Below are 23,546 nucleotides of genomic sequence, written 5' to 3' on the forward strand. Positions count from 1 at the left end.
AATTCCATTATTGGAGATCGAAGACAACCAGAGAGAGAGAGAGAGAGGGTAGAGTCTTAAAAGAGGATATTTATAGGGAAGGAGAGGAAGAGGAAGTGAGGAGGGGACAGGAATTTGTGTAAGTAAATGTGGTTAAGTTGTTGGGGTGCTGTACTATTCCACAATGATCATGGGTTTTCTTCCTTGTGAGTGGAGAAGTTCAGTTTAGCATGGGAGTCTGGGAGATGAGGTTTCTAATATTCTAATTTTGGGCCGTTTGAGTTGTTGGTAACCTCATAACTGAAAATGAAAATTGCAACTTATTACAGGGACTCTGTCCCACCCACTTACAACAAGAAAACTGAAAAAGGTATATTTTTAATTTCCAAGGGGTAGTGTACTGTAGTAGGGTAGTACAAAAGAAAATTTATGGGGCCCTTATCAGACTATTATCATATTTCTTTAAGGTAATTCAATTGTTGTGCCAGACAAGTAAAATTTTTCCACATCACTTAATAAAGGTTATATTTGGTATCATTTATGTTTTTGTTTATGATCTATTTAAAAAATAATTAATAAAGATATTATTTTATCAAAAATTGAAATTGTTTGATAACTCTAGACATAATAGAGTATATATAGAATGAGAAACCATTTGGTAACTATATATGTGTAAATAATTTTTACATTACTTTTTGAAGAAATAGGCCAAAACCATGGAAATTTAGCATTGAAATTAGCCTCTCAGCCTCTCTCTTTTCTTTAAAAAAAAATGGGCCCAAAGTCCATAATATTTAAAGGGTGCGTGATAGGGGTGTAAGTTTGGTTCTATCGGCCCGAGCCCGCCCTGGGCCTGGACTGGATTTTTCAACCTGAGGGCGGGTTAAGGCTGAAATTTTCAAGCCCTGGGTCAAGGTCGGGCTGGGTCAGACCTGTGTTAGGTTATGATTTACAATTTATTGTTTACATATTGTAATTTTTTTTAGTATCTAATTATCTATTGGTTTACTAAAAAAAAAAAGGCTAATTTATCTATCGAACACTTGAACGAAAAATATTCACAATTTTAAGATTGGGCTAAATTGTTAACCCAAAGAAAAGTCGAATAGTCAATTGAGTATGAAACAAACCAATACCCAAGCACATGTGTCTCAAAGAATAGTCAATTGAGTATGAAACAAACCAATACCCAAACACGTGTCTCATTTTTTGAATGCATAAGATGACGTAAATGGAAAGAAAGCAGGGCAAGTCAGGTCCAACCCAGCCCTTGGCAAAAAGTAGGGTCAATCGGGGCCAACCCAACCCAGTCCGGCTCGATCAAGGTCAATCAAGGCCGGGCTGGGTTAGGCTGAGCCCGACAGGGGTGGGGCCTGGGCTGAGATATCTCAGCCCGACCTAGGGCTGGGTTGGGCTTGGGTTGAGCTAAAAGGACTCAGGGTTGGGCTAGGGTTTTAAAAAATTCAGCCCAACCCGGCCCTATTACACCCCTAGTGTGTGAAGAAACTCCTCCTTCACACATCTTCCTTCCCAATGTTATATAAAATTCCGTTTAGAGAAGGAAACTATAAACTGCTTTGAACGCATACTCACTGTCTTAAAGGAGATATTTGCCCCCACACGGTTGAAGCAAATTCATCTTCAGGATTCAACAAAGTATTGAAGAATTTAACTTAGAATTCGAGAGAGATTCTGATTGTAAGAGAGAGAGGGAATTAAAAAAAAATTGTGACATATAGAATGGCTGAATTGCCTTGGTTTATATAAACCATCTAGCACCCATTCATTGGAATGGTCATGAGTCATGACTATTCCATTAGTTATGATAATTTCAATAGTCATGACCGCTCAATCTCTCTTCTTTATGGATTTAAAACCCCTTATTATAATCTATCTAACACCCAATCCTTCCCCATGAATCAAAACCGAAGTACAAGGACCTGCAATTGGTTTATGAGACACGATTTCTGCCAGCCTACTTCGTCAGCTGGCTGCGACTGCAACTACCTACAATTTTTTATTAATTTTAGGGAAAATTGCATAGATCTACTAGATAAAAAAGTCAATTACAAGATAAGTAGGTTTAAAATATATTTTACATCTATTAGTTTCAATTTTGAAAAGATTTACCTAATTTCCCAAAGTTAGTTATTGCTAACCCAAGATATAAATAGACTGAACTTCCTAAAATACCCCAACATCCCTTCATCTTTTCATACCCCGAAATCACTTCATCTTCTTTTATTTTATTTTTTTTTCATATTTTTAATTAATTGCGGGACCCAGCACCATCTCCTCCTTTTCTTCATCTTCTTCTTCTTTCTCCACCAAGGCGGAACCACCCCTACAGGCTACAACACCCTCACCTTGCTCTGCAACTCCACCCCCACCTACAACACCCAATCTCTCCCTCCCGCTTTCACTCCCCCTCCTCTGCAACCCACCCATCCCGCTTCCCTGCCCTTCCCTATCCCCCCGACCTCCTTTCTACAATACCCTCCCCATCCCCCACCATTTTCGGCCTTTCCTGTTCTCTGCCTATGTGTGGTGCATTAATCTTTTTAAGATGTTCAAGCAAAGAAATGAGTTTTTTACTGGATTCCTCTACTACCTTTTTCCTGGTGCGTAACGGAGCATAAAATGTTGCACAATCACACAACTTCGGATTCCTCTACTACCACTAGATCATCTCCTTGATGATGATAAAAAAAAGTTAGCTTTCTCCCAATTTTCAATAAAAGAATAAGACATTTTGGGCTCTTGAATCTCAAAACCCAGAAACCCATAAGAGATCTTTCTGCTATTAAGCGTCCATTCCAATTTCCAAGCCCTTGAAGAATTTCTAATTAAAATGTTAATTGAGAAGTCAAGTATCCAATGTCTACCCTCTCTACTTCCTTTTTAACAGTGAATTATTGAGACGAAATCAGTTAGTGGAGGAAGATCAAAAGATCTTCGATTATGTTATCCTGATCAACGTCTTTCTCTCGCTGAATTTGCGAAAAGGGTGAGGTAGTTTTAGCATACCAAAATATCAATTTGAGAATTGGGTTTCTGGAGATTCCATCTCTGAAGTGGATTCTGTGAGAAAAGCTGATCCTAAGATGGGTTCCTCCGAAATCATTGTTTCTAAACTCAAGATTCGATTTTGGGTCTGCGTGCAAAGGGATTTGGGATTTCTGCAGGAACGCAGCAGCCATGGCGAGATAGTGAAGGAGCATTTTAGAATCTCATTGGGCTGTTATCAGTTAGGCGCGAATCAAAACTTTGCCATTCAAATTTACTGTCCCGTGGTTTGACAAAGTTCCCAGTGTTGACGGGAGATGGGGGAGGGGAAAGGGCAGGGAAGCAGGGGGTGAGGCAAGGGTTGATGAGAGCAATGTGGAGGGTAGGGAGGCAGGGAATGAGAGAGTGAGAGCAGGAGAAGGAGTGGGTGTTACAGGTAGAGGTGGAGCTTCCAAGGGGTTTGCAGGCACGGGATGGTGCAGCATTCTTCAGAGAAAGAGAAGGAAGTGAATCCCACATGGCATTAAAAATGAAAGAATTAAATAAAAAAATTTTAAAATAGAAATAAAAAAATATGTGGAGAGAGAAGCTGAAAAGAGTTTGGGGTATTTAAGGAAGTTTACTTTTGTTTTCATCTTGAGCAATATGAGTAAAAAGTAACTTTAAGGATTGAGTAAATCTTTTTAAAATTGAAACTAAGTAACCGTAAATATATTTTAAAGCTACTACTCTTGTAATTAACTTTTTTATCAAGTGGATCTAGGAAATTTCTCCTTAATTTTATAATTCACAAGATGCAGGTCCTAGAAGGACCCGCAACCGGTGAGACTAGCCTAAAACTTAATTAAGGTTATCTTGGTATCATTTATTGTTTTTTTATGATCGATTTAAAAAAATAATTAATAAAAATTGAAAACCATTTGGTAATTCTAGACATAATAGAGTATAGAATGAGAAACCATTTGGTAACTACATGTGTAAATTAATTTTTACAATATTTTTCAAGAAATGGGCCCAAACCATGAAAACTTAGCATTGTAATTAGCTTTTTTAAAAAGAAATGGGTTCAAAGCCCATATATATTACCTCTGGTTTTCACAAATAAGAACACGTGTTCATTAAAGTTGTCCGCATAAATGACAAAATACGACTTTTTACGATGACACATAAACGGATCTTGATCCATTAATGGTTTCTGTGTTATTCTAATTTCATTTAAATAAAAATAGGGAGCAGAAATGATACCAAACACCTGCAAAATTGTAAATATGTTACACAAACAACTAATATACATAATACTAAAGAGAGCCTAATTTACTTGAGTTTGTTGCACTTAACTATACTTTGTCAGCAATATAAGAGCGTACCCAATGTACAAGGCTCTCGCCACTACAAGGTCTGGGGAGAGTCATAATGCATGTAGCCTTATCCCTGTTTTTGTCGAGAGGTTGTTTCTAGACTCGAACCCATGACCACTTGATCAAAATGAAGCAACCTTTACTTTGTCAACAATATACTTCAAAAAATTAATGTGGCAATTAGAAAGTGGGCAAGAGATCTCTACTTGGTCAAAATTTACTCTCTTTCATCAAAAAAAAAAAAAAAAAGAGATCTCTACTTGGTCGCATAGCCTCTACACAAGTGTCTAGGCCAATGGGTGAGCACACCTGGGTATCTACCCAAGGGAGAGACGTCGACGTAGGAAACACCACCAAGTAGAGATTTTTTCCCCAAAAAAAGTAGTAAAAGAAGTTGTATTTAAGTTTGAATTTGACAAGCATTAAGGAATTATGGAGCCCACCTATCAACCACCAAACTTATTAGTGGTCAGATAAGCGGCCACATGTCAAATTTAGCTACAAGTTTTGCTAGAGTTACAAACAGAGAGGAAGAATTACAAAAATATATTTGGCCAGGTTTCTTCAATTAATTAATTCCTCTCAACTGTCTCAGAATCCATTCTTCGAATTTTCTACCATTGCATCCTTTCCATGAGTTGCGGCATAAAACTTCTCAAAGGCTTCCTTAATAAAGGAAAGTAGCAATTCACTATCAATAAATCCCTTCTCAGTTCTTGCCACCAGTTTAAGCTCTCCATTATAACTCATTATAGTAAAAAATAGACTCTGTCATTCAAAAATAGTAATTAAGAACACAAGTATAAAGAAATAACATATATAATTCAATTAAATCATATATAGATTGTCAACATATATACCTGAGGAGTGCCAACCACAGTAAAATATATGCTATTGAGCGCATGGTCTAGAAGTACCACCTTTTGCATTGGACCAGGCACATTGGAAACCACAAGACTTGTGTTCTTAAGGGTGGAATGGATGAACTGAGTTGCCCCCTGCAACATCCATCACAAAGTTAGCTTCTTTGTCATAGAATTCTTATCCATCTTAGTAGTAATATATATGTGTATATAAACATAATATTTTAGAGGAAAAGCCAACATACATCAGGGTTGGTGAACTTTACAAAGTTCACCAGTTGCCATCTGGCAAGAGATGGTCGGCGTGGATGGGTTTATATTATAGAAGATCCCACATCCATCTCACTGGTCAAATTTCAACTTGATATAAAATATATAGTCCAAGTCAAATTAGGGTTCAAGTTTTCCAACCTAACAAGATTAAGTTCTCTGTCCGAGAGTGTGGCCTATGCCAGCACTCCCATGAGTCTATCTCTCCTCCCCATTTGATCGAAAAGATACCTCTGCCTCTTGTTTTGAGGAGGAGAGAGAAAAACACATGGCAGTGCTAGCGCAAGCTACACTCCCGGACAGAAAACTACTTCCCTATGTCAAAATAAATGTTCGTACCATGCTTGTAGAAATTTGGACACACTTTTTAGCTCATATAGTATGTTTATTTTCTATTAAAATTATACTAATGAAATAGGTGAGAAGTCCTTTAAGGATAAGGCCAAAGGCTTTTTACCCGACCCAATAAGGTAAAAGGTGGACTCTTCTCAACCAACTCATCTTTAAGGGTCGCATCAATCATAGACGAGCTCAAAGTGTGCAACGGTAAAGTTGTTCCATTGCAACCTAGTGGTTGCGAGTTCAAGTTGAAAAACAGCTTCTACACGAAATGGGGATAAAATTATGTACATTATGGCCTTCCCCAAACCCCTTAGTAGCAGGAGCCTCATGCACTGGGTACACCCTTTTATCATATACCCTTCTATGTCACCACTACCCTAGTAAAAGGGTTGAAAATACCAACTAAAATCCTAAATTTATATGTTGCTAGATAAGGATAGTTGTGGCAACAAACCTTGGAACTCATTAGGTTCAGCATTTTTGAAGCGAAATAAACAGCTGATGAATTTTTGCTTCTACTTGTCTGCTGCTTTGCTTTGATGATGAATTCAAGGGGATCCATATTTGCTATATCACCACTAATTGAGGGAAGTGACAATATAGATAAGCCAAACTGGTTTCCCCATATTTTACCTTTTACCATGTCTTCAATACTTTCATCTCCTCTAAACTTTCTCATGTTTTGAACACACAGTGCAGTCACACGTCTACTGCCACTTGAATTTTGCCCCATCTTTTGTATGTAAAGTTGGATTGCATAATAGAGCAACCCCATTACAACATCATTCACAGTCTGTTGATCAATAACCACAACAAATTAGTATTGCAAAGTAAAGTTGCAGTTTTCTCAGTAAACAACAATAAAGAAAAGAAGATATGTATTTGTGTGCGTGTGTGTGTATATATATATATATGTTCAACTGAGCTGGGTTCATCTTGAGGCCTTTAGGCATCCCCCAAGTCGCTCTGATGGTTAGTCTCCCGAGCAGGGTTTTGGGTATTGGTATTGGCCGACATTCTTATTGATGATACAACATTGAAAGAGGGTAAAATTATCAAAATACGATAAAATATCAATATTTTTAGGGCAAAACCGTCTGATACAACTAGTACAGACCGATATTGATACTGAAGCAAAGAAGAAGTTTTCCTTCACCAGGTTGTGAAAGAAGGATTGGTGAAGGATCAATGGCCATAAAAGTCTGCCCCTTTTTATGAATGGTCAACCCCCACCCCCCCCCCCTCCCCCTCCCCCTCCCCCTATGAACACCAATTGAAGGCCTTGGTCAATGGATGCCACATTGACCATTATTGAACAAAAACTTAGTCCTTGAAACAATGGCACAAGGTTTCGAAATTTTGTACAGATTGGTCACCATTCATTCTTATTCAATTTCAATCGAAATCATTTGAAATCCAATGGAATGATTGGGGAATTGGTCAGACTTGATCAGATTAGGCCTAACTTGGTTAGAGTTAGTAAGTGAAAGAATCAGAATTAATCAAGATCGGCACTGACCATAAAGTTAATTTTGCTGCTTCCATCACTTCCGATCTAATTTTTAAAACCCTAAACCTTCTCAACATTAAAGAGCATTAGGGTTACCATTCCACTATAATAATTTGGGAGAAGAGTTTTCTGTCTGAGAGTATAGTCCCTACGTCAACATGAGAGTCAATGGAAACTAAGGATGTAAATGAATAGTCAAAATTCGTTTCTATATCCGTGTTCGTATCCGTTTAGCACTATCCGAATCCGTCTGAAAATTAAACGGATACGGATACGGATAGACTATAGCTATTTGAAAAATTATATTTACATGTAAACGGATAAAATATCCGATCCATGTCTGTGTCCGTATCCGTTTAACACTATCCGAATCCATCCAAAAATTAATCGGATGCAGATACGGATATAGGACTATTCAAACCAAATCTAATCCGTTTACATCCCTAATAGAAACATACCAAAAAACCCATTACAAAGATGAGATTTCCACCTCTCATGGGATAGTCATTTCGCCCCCATCATGTATCTTGGGACAGGAGCCATGCTCTCACACAGATTCCTTTTTTCGACTAATTTATTTTGGCCCTACAATAGTCCTTACTGAGTAACATTTATGCCCCTAGTTGCAGACTGACAAAACGACTATTGGTGTACTTCTTCACTTGTAGAAACTACAGTGAAGTACCACTCTTATTTATTCCTCATGTTTATGAGAGTGGAGCCTACTGTACCATAGCGAGTAGGGAAATCCGTACATTTGTGTTCTAGTTTGCACAGTAGGTGGTGACAGACTTAAAATCACTTTCACAAGCCCCACTTGCTTAAACCACACTAAATACATCTCCATCTTGCCAGTGTCTCAACATAAGAAACAAAAAGCTTTAAAAAAAATGCAGACTATGAAAACCACTTAAACTGCCTCATATGAACATATTATTATTTTCTCTACCAAAACTATATATATATAAATAAATATTTATTTATTTATTTATATATATGCTCAGAATTTCTGATGGCATGGCTCTTTCTAAATCTTGATATCTGAAAGAAAAATTTTGCCAAAAACTTTTATCAAAAGAGAATGATTGGAAATTCTAGTTTTGGAGGAAACTATCTTGTCAGACATGTATTATAAAAGCAGAACAAAATTTTCCTCCACCCATAGAGAACGGTTCACCCACCATCATAGGCTTCACAAACCCTTCCTAGTGATTTAGTATAGTCTAAAATACCCTCTTGATACTCATTCCCACCCACTCTCGTCCCTTGGTGAATGAGATCGTGGAGGTACACTCGGTCCATAAAAAAATGTTGAACCTTCTTCTAATTGCCTAATGTATAATTTTCAAAAAATAATTGGAATTAAAAGTGGCTTATCATTATATCATTATATCATTATCAAAAGCTATCATTGTCTTTGCACATCTTTTGAATACAAATATAAACGGACAACAGTTACTCTCGTTGAAAAAAAAAATATGTATTATATAATAAGAGAGGAAAAAGGTACAAATTATTTGACATCTAACAAGTTTTAAGTAAGAAAACCCCTTTAAATTTTGAATTTAAATTTATAGAAATAAACATTTCCAATTGGAGATTAACCACAGTCCTAATTGACCTATCTCTTAAAAATGTATTATGATTGAGTTAGACCTAGACCATGTCTAATAAAGTCTTCAACAATCTCTGACTGATTTAATCAAAATTGAATCAGAATTAATAAAGACCAATTCAATGCCTGATTCCGAGTTATTGTCGTATTTATATTGACATCTTACATGCTAGGGCAACAGTGGGTAGAAAACAATATATTTAATGAGAACAGAGAAAGGGGTTGTATATTTAATAAGAGAGAAGAAAGAGGAGAAAATTTGTGAGAATAGAAAGGAAAGTAACATTCAGAGGCTATTGGCCATCAGGGCCCCACAAAGGATCAATATGGTACCCAGATGGGCTCCACTTCTTGGAAAGCAAATAAATATGGACTTGGTGTCATTGAGGAAACTCGAACCACCGATCAAGCTCCTAATGCAATTCTCCCAAGGGAGTAGCGAACCATCAGGGCAAGCCCTGAATCGACAGATTATGGATTGTTGTGTTATAGTGCCTCATTGACACTTCCAAAATTTGGGTGGAAACAGAACTAGATGGATTTTTCTTTTTCATATTGATATGGATAGTATCACCTTTTTGTCACTTTAGGTAGAAGCATATCTATTGTCCTTATACAAATATGTAAGAAGAGCAAAAAAATTTGTGGGCCCTAGAGAAGAGGACCACAAATAATAAAGACAATGAAAGAGTCTTTGTTTACAGCAAGTTCAACATATTCAAGTTATTAAGGAAAGAAATATAACATCAGTTACAAGGCACAGAAATTTATGCATTCTTTCTGTTTATATGAAAGAAATATTACATGAGTTACAAAAGATCCTAAACCACCGGACCTGGTTGCAACTTTTATAAAAAGTTAGAAATTTATTTTATTTTATTTTGAGTCTGGGCCTATGGAATTGAAAGATGCATACGATAAGTCTATATACAACTAAGGACTAAAGTTTTTTCCATAGTCTTAGGGTTGGCCAACCCCTCCTAGGTTTTAATTTTTTATTTTCAAAATACCCTCTGATACCTCCTGCTCATATCTGAATCCAACTCGGTGAATGGATTCTCATTCACCATGGCTAAAGAGAAACTCGGTCTTACAAGAAGTATATAAAAAATAATAATAATATTTTTTTTTTCATTTCGTTGGAGTAATAAGACTATTCCAATTACGATACTCGTATAGAAAAAATCACAATAAATGCAAAGAAGGAGTATCTTGTACCCAAATGTGAAGGGCTTGCAATAAGATTTCCGGATGAATGGGGTGGGGTATTAGTATATCTGACACATAATTTAAATGTGATAATTTATCATCTAAAAAAGAAAATATTGAATGAATTGATCGTAAATTACGCTAGTTCTTTTTCATAATATTTTTTTCTTTTGAAGAGATTGTAACTGAAAGATGCATAAGATAATTCTTTATATAACAAATATAAAAAACGTACAGATTTTTCCTTCAGCTACAGTGAATGGAAACGCATTCACCATGGTGATTTTAGATTTGCACAAGGAGGTATTGGGAAGGTATTTTTTGGGGAACATATTAAAAGTTAAAACTGTATAGGGGTTTGTTTGCCAACCCTAAGACAGTGTAGTGAACCTTCACCGTATGGTGAAAGAAAACTTTCTCCATAAATAAAAATTGTTTTGCTCTTCAGCTCCATTTGTTTTCTAAAACAAAAAAATTTGTGAGTAAAATTCTATTTGCTGAAAATGTTTTCAATATTTGTAGAACATAAAAATATGTTGGAAAATCCCCTTCCCCCAAATTTCACGATTTTTGTGTTCTAATCATCCTTAAATAATAGATATTTAATTTAATTTATATTTTATGTCCAGCTTCTTCCAAGAACTAATTTTATAGAAACTACATTCTATTTTTCTAAAGGACGACCAAAGTGAGGTTTCTGTTTTTTTTAAAACCCTTACCATGATTTCACTAAAATTAAATGTAGAGTACCTTACCTCTGATTTTCTATTCAAGTACCCACGTTTCTCTTTAAATGGCAAGTACTTGCTATTGAAGTTTCTTTCTATTCATGACCCAAGTCAAAACCACACACACAAATAGGGGTGGGCCGGTTCTGATCTGGTTTCACGGAATTTTGATGTGAGAATAGCAGTCCAAAACATGATTAATATATGGTCCATCGGTTTCGATTCGGTTTCTCTTATCGGGTTAGTATCGGTTTGATTTTGGGTTGCCCTGTAAATATATATATTCAAACGTATGAAAATTTGTGTGTTTTGGCAAAAGGTTTCTTGCACAGCTGTGAATGGTGAACGATCATGCCTAAAACCGTTGGATGGAAATAAGAGATCGTGTATAGCACACAATCATGCTCATCCAACGATTGAAAGCACAATCGAGCGCCATGCACGATCATATACGAAATCCCTCCCTTGTGTATTTATAAATTTTGAGCTTATTTGGTTTTGGCTCAGTTTCTTAAGTTAGTTTGATGTCTTATCGGTTTTGGTGCGATCTGGTTTGGTTTCCATGTCACAAAAACCTAATCCGAAACATGATCCAATAAACTCGTATAGGGTTTAGTCGATTCAAGTTGGGTTTTGACAACCCTTACATGGGATCTTTATCCCCTCCAGTTCCTTGTCCGGCCCAATTCCCCAAGTGCCTCTAACAAGGGGGGCACATTGACCACCCTACCCCTGTCCAAACACTCTGCCCGAGTGGGATCCAAACCCCCCCGCCCTATTAGAGGCATTGGATAACTGAGCCGGGCGGAAAACTGGAGGAGATAATTTTCCGACACAAACACACATGCACCGAAACAAAAGAAGAAGAGTTTGAGAACTTACTGCTCCAACTTCGGCCTTAATGGAACGTATCTGATCCACAGAGAAGCTAACTGATGATATCTCTATCGGCACAGACTCCATTCGCGGCAACGCGGACCGGATTACCGTCTTATCGTCTTCCAAAACCGAGCCCTGCAACATCCCTCTAGTGAAATCAGAAACAGTGTTACAGCACATAAACACAAACCTTGCCATTCTTGACCATTTGCTCCTCATCTCTCCTGCAGCCACTCTTGCTGATGGCATAGGTAGAGAAATAGGCTTTGAAGGATCATCAGCCCTTTTAAGGCAAGACATAACTGTACCCATCAAAGCATAACCATCTCCTAGTGCATGGCTCAGCTTGAACACAATAGACCCACCAGAACCATTTCTTGTTGGGTATATAATAACATGAACTTCCCATGGAGGCCTAGTGACTGGCAGTGGATCCATGGCTATCTCAGACAAGTAGTTGTTGAAATGAACATTGTAATCATCCACTGATAATAACCCTAATGGGAAAGTTGGAATGATTATGTGTTCTTCAATCTTAAGCTCATCAACTTTTTTCCATCTTTGCACACCCTTCTTGTCTGTGACAATGATAGAAGAGAACCTATGATTGGTTGGAACCAGTACGTCTCTAAGTAGCTCTATTGTTTGAGACTTGTCAAATGGATCTTCAAGCTCAAGAACTGCAATAACAGATAGGGATAATATAGGGCTATTGATGATCTGTGAAACTGGGCTTAGTGGTGGGAAAGCTTGGAAATCTTCTACCTCAACCCTTTGGTTAGAAGCCATTGAAGATTGCTTTCTTGAGATGAATGAATCTTACAAACTCCTTGAAATGTGTTTATCTTCACACCACAGTAGCCTTTTTAAAACATGGTTGGGTGGGAGTAACATTTAAGACTTGAACAAACTTTTCAATGCCTAGAACACCTTTCTAGAGTCTTAGACAAGAAAGGGTAGGCTGTGGGTTCACAGACTGACATTGTTGAAGGGTGATGAGTCACCAGTTAGTCCTTGGAATAATCTTTCAAGGGACCTACTAGTGACTAGTCTAGTGACTAGTCCTTCCAAGAAATCAAAAAAGACTGTTGCCTTATATTGTTGGTATGTCATATTGGTCATTTATGATAGAACTCTAATTGAATTTTCAGATTTTAATGAGTAATTCAAAATTAAGAAAATCTTGTTTGTAACTAAAGTTGGTGGAAAAAAAAATAGTTGCAATCTTAATGTTTTTTGCCCTAAGAATCATAGAACTAAAACTTGGAACTCGATCAGATTTCAACCTTAGGAAAAACCAAGTTAACTCGAGATTTCGCGAGATCTCGGTCGAGTTGGTATATTTTTTTTTTCAATCCGAATGTTGGTTTCGGTGGATTTTAGACCTAGTTTAGGTTTGAAACTTGGTACTCAGTCTATTTTAAGCCATTTAAACACAATGACATTATCAGATTTTGTAAAAAATAAAGTCCAAATAGGAGTTTCACTTAATGGACAACCAGGACAGACACTTACTTATACCAGAAATCATAACAGACACTTATTTATGCCTAATATCATGTAAGTAAATACCCCATATTTGAATCCAATAAAAATAGTTAAAAAATCAAATTTCAAAAAGATAAAAAGTCAACCCCCCAAATTCAAGAACAAAACTGGATTTTCGACGATAGGTGCACTTTTCAATTTTCTAATGCTGGGATTTTTCTAAAATATAAAAATTGATCGTGTCGTTAAGAGATAAAAAATAAACCCTAAATTACTACTAGAATAGTGGTAAGAAGGGATCGAATCCACAGGGAACTGGAAAGCTAAGTTACTTAAGATGATGTAAAGTGATTTCGAAAATAATTATCTAGAATGCAATAAAAAATAAACTATGAACTAATGAACAAATAAAAATCGATGAAGAAGAAGAAAACGATGAGAGAAGACTATCTTCAGATTTCGAATCCACATTGATCTTTATTAATTAATCAGTGGTGCACACTTCGGTTCATTACAACTATAAGCCTAATGAAACCACACAATGATAATTGTAATTCATCCTAGTTCGGAGTCGGTGACCTACGACTCTGAAGCTGGGCGTACATTTAAGGATTGTGCTTTTGGGGCACAACTTTATCTTTTATTATTTATCTATCATTTACGTTGTATAAATTTGGTAATACTACTGTTGTTTTAGTTTTTAGTTAACCCTTGGGTTGAAGTGTAATATATTAAATTATTTATCATTTAGACTTGACCCTTTTGATATTGTAAACACTTCAGTTTATTTCTAATCTTTTGGTATGTAATATTCTTTTACTTTTCGCACTCTGATATTACTGTAATTTAATATTGGTTTAAGACTATGAGTTGGCCACTGCATCGAGATCCTGGTAGTGGTTTAGGATGACAGGTATTGTCCTAGTCATACCCTTTCATAATATTTTATCCCTTATCAGGATAGGGGTGTGACATATAGGTTGGAGTGTTGGTAGATTGACGATCGATCGATAACCTTTTGTATCTGTAGACCGACAGCATCTACCGACAGAAAAATTTTGGGATTTTTAAGATTTGAAATGCATGGTTTTATTGCCTCCATTGGTCAGTCCTTGCATACAAAAAATGGATTTAAATGCAGTCCCAATTCTCTTGTAGGATTCTTGGAAGATCGACTTTAATTGGACGATCGAAACGTAAAAGTGTTGGTAAGGAAGTATTGTTAATTGATGGTTATCACTTAAAACATATACGTAAATGTATATGATTGATTGATTATGATAAATAGTATAGAACCTATGAATTCTATGCTAATGTGTTACTATGCTTGATTCATAAATGAATATGCAATGGTGAATAAACATGTAGATGATGTTAAACGATATAAAAACCTCTGATATTATTATTATGGTGTTTCTATATGTTTAAACGATGAACGGTTGTGAATGGTCAAACTTGGCAATTAATAACCTATCAAGGTAGATGAAATGACGCATGAACGGACGTAATAATTGATGACTAATCAACATGGATAATGTACAATGAATGGTATAACTGAACCCATTCTAGTGGTTTGTAACTAGAGCCACTTTGGTGGTATGACTGAACCCATTCTAGTGGTTTGTAACTAAAGCCACTTCGGCGGTATGACTGAACTCATTCTAGTGGTTTATAACTAGAGCCACTTTGGTGGTATGACTGAACCTACTCTAGTGGTTTGCAACTAGAGCCACTTCGGTGGTATGATTGAAACCACTCCAGTGGTTTGACTGCAGCCACTTCGGTGGTATGATTGAAACCACTCCAATGGAACTGGACCACTCCAATGGTTTAACTGGAGCCACTTTGGTGGTATGACTAAAAGCACGCTAAATGTATGAAAAACATAAACAAAAGACTGAAATAAAATGAGTAATGATAGAATGAATGAAATGCAATCGATTGACAAGTAATTGAACAATTTATAGATTGATTGATTGATATTATGATTCAAAGTATGGACAGAAGCCACTTTGGTGGCATCGACAGAAGCCACTTCGGTGGTATTGACTGAAAGTAAACCAAATATAAGGAATGTTAAGGCTAAGGACTGAAATGAAATGAGAAATGTTAAAACAAATGAAATGCTACTAACTGACGAATGATTGAATGATTTATAGTAATCGACTGATTGACTAATTAGGATTCATACTATGGATTGAAGCCACTTTGGTGGGATCAACGGAAGCCACTTTGGTAGTATTGATTGAAAGTAACCCAAACATAAGGAATGCTAAGAATAAGGACTGAAATAAAATGAGAAATGATAGAATGAATGAAACGCTACTTATTGACAAATGATTGAACGATTTATGGCAAACGATTGATTAACTAATTATTATTCAAAGTATGAACTCAAGCCACTATGGTGGTGTTGACAAAAGTCACTTCGGTGGTATTAATTGAAACTAAACCAAATATAAGGAATGCTACGGTTAAGGATAGAACTGAAATGATGACTGACGTAGAAGAGTGAAGGAACGAAACGAATGAGATGATAAATGATAGATTAAGGAAAGAATTAAAGTTTAGATGGATTACAATCATGCCTATGAATGAGATGGATATCTTATAGGATTAGAAAAAGAAAAAAGGTTGCCAAGATTATATCTATAAAAGGATGGGAATAAATGAAATGAAATGTGACTCAATTATAAATGAATTATTGATTGAAGATTTCTGATTGATAAACCGTTTTATGATTCAAATGATATGTGATGAGCACATTTATGTGTGAAATGTTAGGGCATAAAGCATACATTTTACCACATTGGACAGAGTTATTTGGTGCTTTCTTGTGCTTTTCAGGTTTTAGGTGAATTCTTGTGAAAATGGAGCAAAAGATGCTAAGAATAGCCGGAAGCGCCCAGGAGTCAAGAAAATCAAGTTTGGATTGAACACTGAAAGAATCATGCCAATCAATCAAATTTGAATGTGATTACAGTAGGCCCCTTAGCATAATTTTGAGGTATTGATAGTATGGATGCATAGCCCGTCGAGTCAGCTTCACAACGGTTCAAACGGCACTTGATTCCGAGTTGAAACGAAGAAGTTACGGCCGTTTCCGTGGGTAGGGGTTTATTTGTAATTATTGATAATTAGCTGGGGACAAAGTAAAGTAGAAGTTCGGATTCTAGGGGCCTTAGCATAATTATCAGAAGTTATCTTTCTGTCAGCCGAAAGATTCCATTTGGAAGGCTCTGGAGCAATCCAACTTCAACTTGAGATATCTTGGGCTCCCGAATTCCAAATTGGACAAAATTTAGGTCTATTTTGGGTGATTTTTTGCAAAGAATACAATAGTGAGGCCCATATAAGCATCCCATGCTCCACGTTTTTTAAAGGACAGATTTGATATTTCATTAATTGTGAGTGGAATCCTAGTCATCACCCTTGCTCTCTCTCTCCTCCAACTTTTCAAGGGCATTTTTGGAGTTCTACTTGGGATAGATTTCTTTTGAAAGATATTCTCTCATCTATGGAAGGTTGAAAAGTCAAAGATACCTTCATCTCATTGCTTGAAGAAGACACCTACAAAGAAAAGGAAGCACAAGTTAAAATTAGAAAGTTATTTTTTAATAAATAGAAGGTTTATGTATCTAGGATTCTTTTCTCTCCCTCTTTCTATTTTTTTTTCTTTTTTCTTGGGGTTCAAGTTTTATTGTAAAGGAAGGAGAAGGGAATCTTTCTCCTACCTCTTCCCTCTTCCTTCTTATCTCTTCTCCTCTCCTTCCCCCTATAAATACCCATTGCCCTTTGGGTTGTAAGAAGTTAGTTCTAGTTCAGTTTTTAAGTTAGTATTAGTTTAATTTTAATTCAGTTTTTAGTTCAAATAATTAGTGAAATTTCTTCTTCTCTTCTTGTAGTTTTTGGCTTTCAAAGTTCTAGTTTGATTTCATGTTTTCAATTCCATGGTTGTAATGCTTTTGATTCATACTTTAATTTTATGTCTTCAATATGGTTGTAATAATTCTAGTTTAGTTTCAAGTTTTCTAGTCTAAGTTCCCAAGTTGATGACAAGACTTGGAGATTTAGAAGAGGAAGCCATGCAAAGTTTGTTCAAGTATCCAGGCTTTTACTCTCTAAACTCTTAAACTCATTCTCCCTCTCTTCTATCTCATTCTCTCTTCTTCCATCTCATTCTTCTTCTTCCTCTCCCTCTATTTCTTTTATATTTTTTATGTGGTTGTGGTGTGTGGCTGCAATTTATCCCTTCCTATCCGCGTTAGTTTGATATATTAGATGGATATGTGTTAGGACACCAATTTAATTCGTTAAATGCTTGTGAGTTAGGATGTGTTAATTTGTTAGTTTAATTAGTTTAATTTAACACTTTAATTTGGTTCACTTTGCATTACTTTAAAGTGAGTAAAAAAGGGTGGTGTATATCTCCTCGTGTTCGACCCGTAGCTACGATTAACCCGTATGCTTGCGGTATTATTTTAACTCAAACAATATGATAATGTAAACATGCTTGCAAATAGAGATTGAATTCTTATGTTACTGTTATATTGTGAGCATGATTAACAATATTATTTTTTACTGGGCATTAGCTCATTCCTCAATTCATTAACTTTTACAGATGTGACTGAAGATGTCAAGGTCAAAGGAGTTGCCTTTGATGGAAGGATTATGGACTGAAGCTTTATGTTATTTTGGGATTTTATACCCAATATTTTTCCATAGGACTTAAGAAAAGTAAAGTTTTATTTTGAGGTGGGTCTCCTTTTTTTGGCTAAAGATTAGCAAAGAATTGTATTAAATGAGTATAATGAACAAGTACAGAATGAGAGTCACATCAAATTCATTGGACTTCTCTCCCCACCTCCGGCATGACCTTCAATAGGGAAAAAAATCACCACATTAACCCCCATCTCACCTAGGAAATCTGTATCTAGGCACTGAGGTTGCGTCCCATCTCAGCTCATCACCGATGTAGTTCGAAGCTGCCTCCCAGCTATCCGACATTCTTGTAGAAGCCGCCTTCTTCACTAACATATCTGCCACCACATTAACTTCTCTGAAGCAATGACTGATCCTCCAATCAATACTTTCTAGATATCCACTGTAGAACCGCCATCTTTGTTGGAAACTCCAAGGAAGCAAGTTATTTTCCATGCAACTAACCAAAGCAGCCGAATCACTTTCAATCCACAGTTTATCCACCTGCAAAATCTTGGCATGGTGCAGGCCATTGAGGAGACCCTCCATTTCTACCCTGAAATTTGTTCCCACCCCCAAATAAATCGACTGCAAAGCAGCACTTGGCCCTCCCATCGTGGTCTCTGAAAATACCCTCAGCCCCTGACTGTCCTGGGTTCCCTATCGAGCACCCATCTATATTCAGCTTGAGCCATCCCTGATCCGGGGCCTTCCGAAATGCTTCCATAATCTGCCTCCTAGGCTGCCTACTTACCATGAGACTGAGCATCCTTGCAAGCATCAACTCTGACCCCAAGGAAACTTGCACCAGCTCTAGGGTTGACACATCAATTAGGTATTTACAAACGCCTTTTACCACCACAACTTGACTACGATGCTCATTCTCGAACCTTCTCCTATTCCATCCAAATATGATATGGCACAAGTATGATCAATGCTGACCATATTTTTTAGAGCACCACAGTCGCCTATTTCCTCTTCCACCATGAGAACAGTTCTTCTATGGAGGGAAAACCAGTCCAACACAATTCAAAAAATGATAGGATCTCAGCCCACACACTGGCTGTAAACTCACACTCTATAAAAATATGCTGACTTGACTCCATGCTTCTTCGGCATAACTCACATCGAGACGCCCCAGGCACAGCACGTTTAGCAACATTTTCATCCATAGGAAGGCTCCTATGCATTAGTCTCCAGCCAAACACCGATGCCCTTGGCGCCAACCCCTTTTGCCACACCAATCTCGCCCAACCTTGCTTCAAAGCAGTGGATCTCAACTCCTCCCATGCAAACTTGATAGAGAACAGCCCTGACTTTGTGAACGTCCAAACCCTTTTGTTATCATACCCATTTACTGGCAATTTAATTTGCTTGATCTGATTGCTCATCTCCTGCAATTCTTGCAATCTGAGCACCAGTAAGCACCACTCTCCCTCATCTATATAATCAGCCACCTTGTCCTTTAGCAGTCTAGGTTGTGCGACAAATGGTGTAATAACATCAAATATCCTCTGCCCATTAACCCACCGATCAAACCAGAAATTAATGTCTACCCCATTACCTACAATCCATCTCTCATTTTCCCCCTCCATCTCCCACACCTTTCTAAGGCCCGACAGTATAGAGGACCGTACACCCCTCTTTAGAGATCCATCGGTAGCAACCAATCTCCCCCTCAAGAATGCCGCAAAGCTGGACTCATCACTCTTAATAAACCAAGCCAATTTTGCCAATAAAGCAAGATTAACCTCCTTAAGCCTTCTCACACCCAAACCACCCTCACTTATAGGTTTACAAAGCTTGTTCCACCTAACCGTGATAGCTTTCGACGTAGTCGCATCCCCACACCAAATAAAATTCCTAATCCACCTTTCCATCATGCTCACTGCCGAAGCTGGCCACAGGTACACCGAGAAGTTATGTACCGAAATGTTGCACATCACAGACCTCACCAATTTAACCCTTCCCGCCATAGACAACAGCCTACCCTTCCACCCTGCCAATCGTACCTTGAATTTATCCACAAGAGGAAGTATGACATCATTTTTAACTCTCCCCTTGAACAGCTCCACCCGAAGGTATCGAGTGGAGAAAACACACTCAATTATTTGCAGCAACTCCTTAACTCTATGCTTTCTAAGCCCTGACATTGCCCCTACAAAAATTTTGTTTTTCTCTAGATTTATTTTCTGTCCCGAGTAAGCTTGATAGTTGTCCAAAAATTTCTTCACCTTGCGAACACATTTAATTTCAGTATTCATGAAAATGAACAAATCATCTGCATAAAGCAAGTGAGACGGAGTGAAAGTATTCCTAGGACCAGGAATCCCCTTCACTAACCCCTTCCTTCTCAAATCAGTTAACCCACGACACAGCACCTCCTCTGCCAAAATAAAAAGTAGAGGGGACAAAGGGTCACCTTGCTTAAGTCCTCTCTCCACCCCCAAGATACCCTATCGGTCCGCCATTAATTAGGATCGACATTTTAGTTGATCGCATCATCTCCTTGAACCAACCTATCCAGCATTGGGAGAACCCGAATTTACTCATCACATCAAACAACAATTCCCATTCCAGTGTGTCATATGCCTTCTGAACATCCAGCTTCATCCCTAAAAGTTCCCCCTCGACATTTGGATGCCATCATGTTGGTCAATTCAGAAGCCACCCCTATGTTTGAGAAAATTACTTTCCCTTGTTGGAAAGCCCCCTGTTCTTCAGAAATTAATTTAGGAAGCAGCCTAGCAAGCTGGGTAGCCATAATTTTAGGAATTAATTTAAAGAAAAAATTCCCCAGACAGATCGGTCGAAATTGACCAACCCGCCTAGCATTCTCCACCTTAGGGATCAACAAAATAAAGTTATTATTAACCCCCTTAGTCATGACCCCCTCTTTGAAAAAATTTGAAGTTGCACAACATACCTCCGGCCCAATAATGTCCCAACAAACTTTGTATAAAGTACCTGGAAAACCATCTGACCCAAGGGCACTAGCAGGGTCCAGATCAAAGACTGCTGCTCTCACCTCCTCCGCATCAGGTATTGCCACCAACATCTCGTTCTCCTCATCCGATATGAGAGCTGGAACATTCTCAAGCAACTCTCTTCGAGCATCCAAGACACCACCCCAGTAGAACTCTTCAAAATGGGTAGCAAAGTGTACACCTATGGCTACTGGATGATCAATCACCTCTCCACATTCCTTCTGCACCTGTCGAATAAAGTTTCTCGCCCGCCGAAGCTTTGTAGATAGGTGAAAGTATTTAGAACACCTATCCCCAAACCTTAACCACTTCTTCCTTGATTGCTCAGCCCAGAGTTTCTCTTGCAGCAACAATGCCTTCCCATAATCCCCTTTGGCCTGAGATTCAATGTCAAATAACTCCTCACTAAAGCTTTCTCTCTCCATTCTCAACTGAATATCCTCCACCCTCCCCTTAGTCAGAGTCACCTCAATCTCCACTTGTGGAAAAGCATCCCTAGCCCATGCTCTCATCGGGCCTTTGAGGCGCTTCAACTTCTGGGCCACCACATAAATTGGTGTACCTCTAACCGGCAGGTCCCACGACTCCTTAACCACCTTCCTGAACTCCTCATGCTCCGCCCAAAATCGCATCATATGAAAAGAAACATTAGCAGGGCGAGGTACATTAACAGCCAACACAATAATAGGTGAACGATCTGAGTACCCCCTTGGAAGGACCCGCTGCATGCACCCCTCAAATCTGTCCATCCACCCCTCATTCCCAAAACTACGGTCCAGAACAACACACACATTGCCCACACGCCTATTATTTGACCATGTGAATGTACACCCCACCAATGGAATAGGCACCAACATGGCAGAGTCCACCATGGCCGAAAATTCTTCAGTTGCTCTAATGCAAAATCTACCCGGCCCTCTTTTTCATGCGCAAAAATATAAGAGTTGAAGTCCCCCAACACTAACCAAGGACAGCTGACTCCTGCAAAAGAGACCAGGTCGTACCATAGCTGATGCCGCACACTCCTCCTATAGTTTGCATGGACCATCGTTACCATTCCCTCCATCCCTCCAACTCTAACCGAGCACGTGATATACTGATCCGACTCAACAATGATCGTTGGAGTATCCAAGGAAGCCTTCCAAAAAAACCACAAGTTTGGTCCCCCTCCACTCTGTGATTATACAAAAACTGCAAACAAAACCCCATCATTTCAAATAACTTCACAGGACATTTACCAGGCTCCACTTTGGGCTCCGCTAAACACAAGAACAGGGGATCATTCTCCCGAATAATTGTGCGACGACAAGCACGTGCAAAACACAAGAACAGGGGATCATTCTCCCGAATAACCATGCGATGACAAGCACGTGCACGCTTATTCGTAATACCCCTAATATTCCAGAACATACACTTCATCAAATCCTATTGGATTGATTGCTTCTAGTGAGGCGACGAGATGTCACCCCAGCCCCCTGATTTTGAACAACAGTCTCATCCACCTTGGCCAGTTCCTTACCCTTCAATCTCTTACTTCGGGTCCACAACTTAGAGGACATCCCTCCTCCACCCCGGTCCTTGCTTATCACTATGTCCAGTGCCATCATCAATCAACACCACATTATCCTCCGAACCATGCCGCTCACAAACCTGTCCCTGCCAGGGCACCTGCGTCAAACACACAATAGCATCCACAGGTAAAACCACTTTAAGGCTACCCCCCCCCCCCTCCACCTCCTTGAGACACGAGCAGGCCCCCCAAACCATTCCCCCCAACCACTGGTTCAACAGACTGCCCCCTGACCCAGCCGTATCCCCCACCAAAGAAACCGAGGCAACTGCTCCAACCGTCCTCTCTCCAACCCCCACCTCCCTTCCTAAAAACAAGGCATTAGCTTTAGACATCTCCTGTTGGGACTCTGACTGAGTCACTTCCACCACACCCTTTCCATTGGACGAAACCATATCTCCCTGTGAAATAGGAGATATCTCACCACAGCCCTCTCCACGTGAAGAGTCCCCATGCAACTCCACCTCTACTCCAACACCATCCCTCTGAGAACCACCCCGTAGCCCACTAGGACTCCTATCCACGTCATCACCCTGTGCACCCAGTCCCCTCTCCAACGACACAACCTCAGTCGCCTGATCTCACCTGAAACGGTGACCCCTCCCTTGCTGTCGCCGATTCCCTGGCTGATGGTCCTGCACATAATTAGCCCCTAGAATCACTGGCTCCACCTCCTTCTCCGACAACTGCACCACACATCCTTCAGCTCGATGCCCGAACCTTCGACAGATAGCGCACCGGGAAGGGGGATCCTCAAAGACAACTTACTGCTTAAACACAAACGAATCCAATGACCCCTCCTGTTCACGTTCCACAAACAGTTCCTCCACCCTGGGAATAGCCTCGTCCACATCAACACAAATCCTCGCAAAGTGACCGAACGTAGAGAACCTGGTTTTCCTGTCAATCGCCACCGGTCTACCAATAGCATTCGCCATGGAGAGTAGAATCTCCTCATGCCAATACTCTAGCGGAAGATCAGGGAACCTGATCCATGTGAGTCTCTGGGCGATGGAGTGCTCATTAACATTAAAATCACGT

The 23,546-nt window shown here is 38.7% G+C and overlaps 1 protein-coding gene across 1 annotated transcript; it reads right to left on the reverse strand.

Annotated features, from left to right (window-relative positions):
- Positions 1-4,757: 4,757 nt before the first annotated feature.
- LOC122645668 (wax ester synthase/diacylglycerol acyltransferase 11-like) lies at positions 4,758-12,603 on the reverse strand. Its single transcript, XM_043838984.1, has 4 exons — positions 11,763-12,603; positions 6,273-6,611; positions 5,204-5,341; positions 4,758-5,111 (listed from the first exon to the last, which is right to left on the reverse strand). The coding sequence occupies exons 1-4, from the start codon at positions 12,546-12,548 to the stop codon at positions 4,935-4,937; spliced, it is 1,440 nt and encodes a 479-aa protein (XP_043694919.1). The 5' UTR covers positions 12,549-12,603; the 3' UTR covers positions 4,758-4,934.
- Between the last annotated feature and the right edge of the window lie 10,943 nt (positions 12,604-23,546).

The sequence above is a fragment of the Telopea speciosissima genome, chromosome 11, assembly GCF_018873765.1.
Source record: "Telopea speciosissima isolate NSW1024214 ecotype Mountain lineage chromosome 11, Tspe_v1, whole genome shotgun sequence".
NCBI classification, from domain to species: domain Eukaryota; kingdom Viridiplantae; phylum Streptophyta; class Magnoliopsida; order Proteales; family Proteaceae; genus Telopea; species Telopea speciosissima.

Bases quoted from the DNA above. Each gene is read 5' to 3' on its own strand.
- LOC122645668 (XM_043838984.1), bottom strand. From the start codon at position 12,548: ATGGCTTCTAACCAAAGGGTTGAGGTAGAAGATTTCCAAGCTTTCCCA. The intron at 6,612-11,762 runs GTAAGTTCTCAA...ATTGATCAACAG, and splicing joins TTAAGGCCGAAGTTGGAGCA to ACTGTGAATGATGTTGTAAT. The intron at 5,112-5,203 runs GTATATATGTTG...TTTGAATGACAG, and splicing joins CTGTGGTTGGCACTCCTCAG to AGTCTATTTTTTACTATAAT.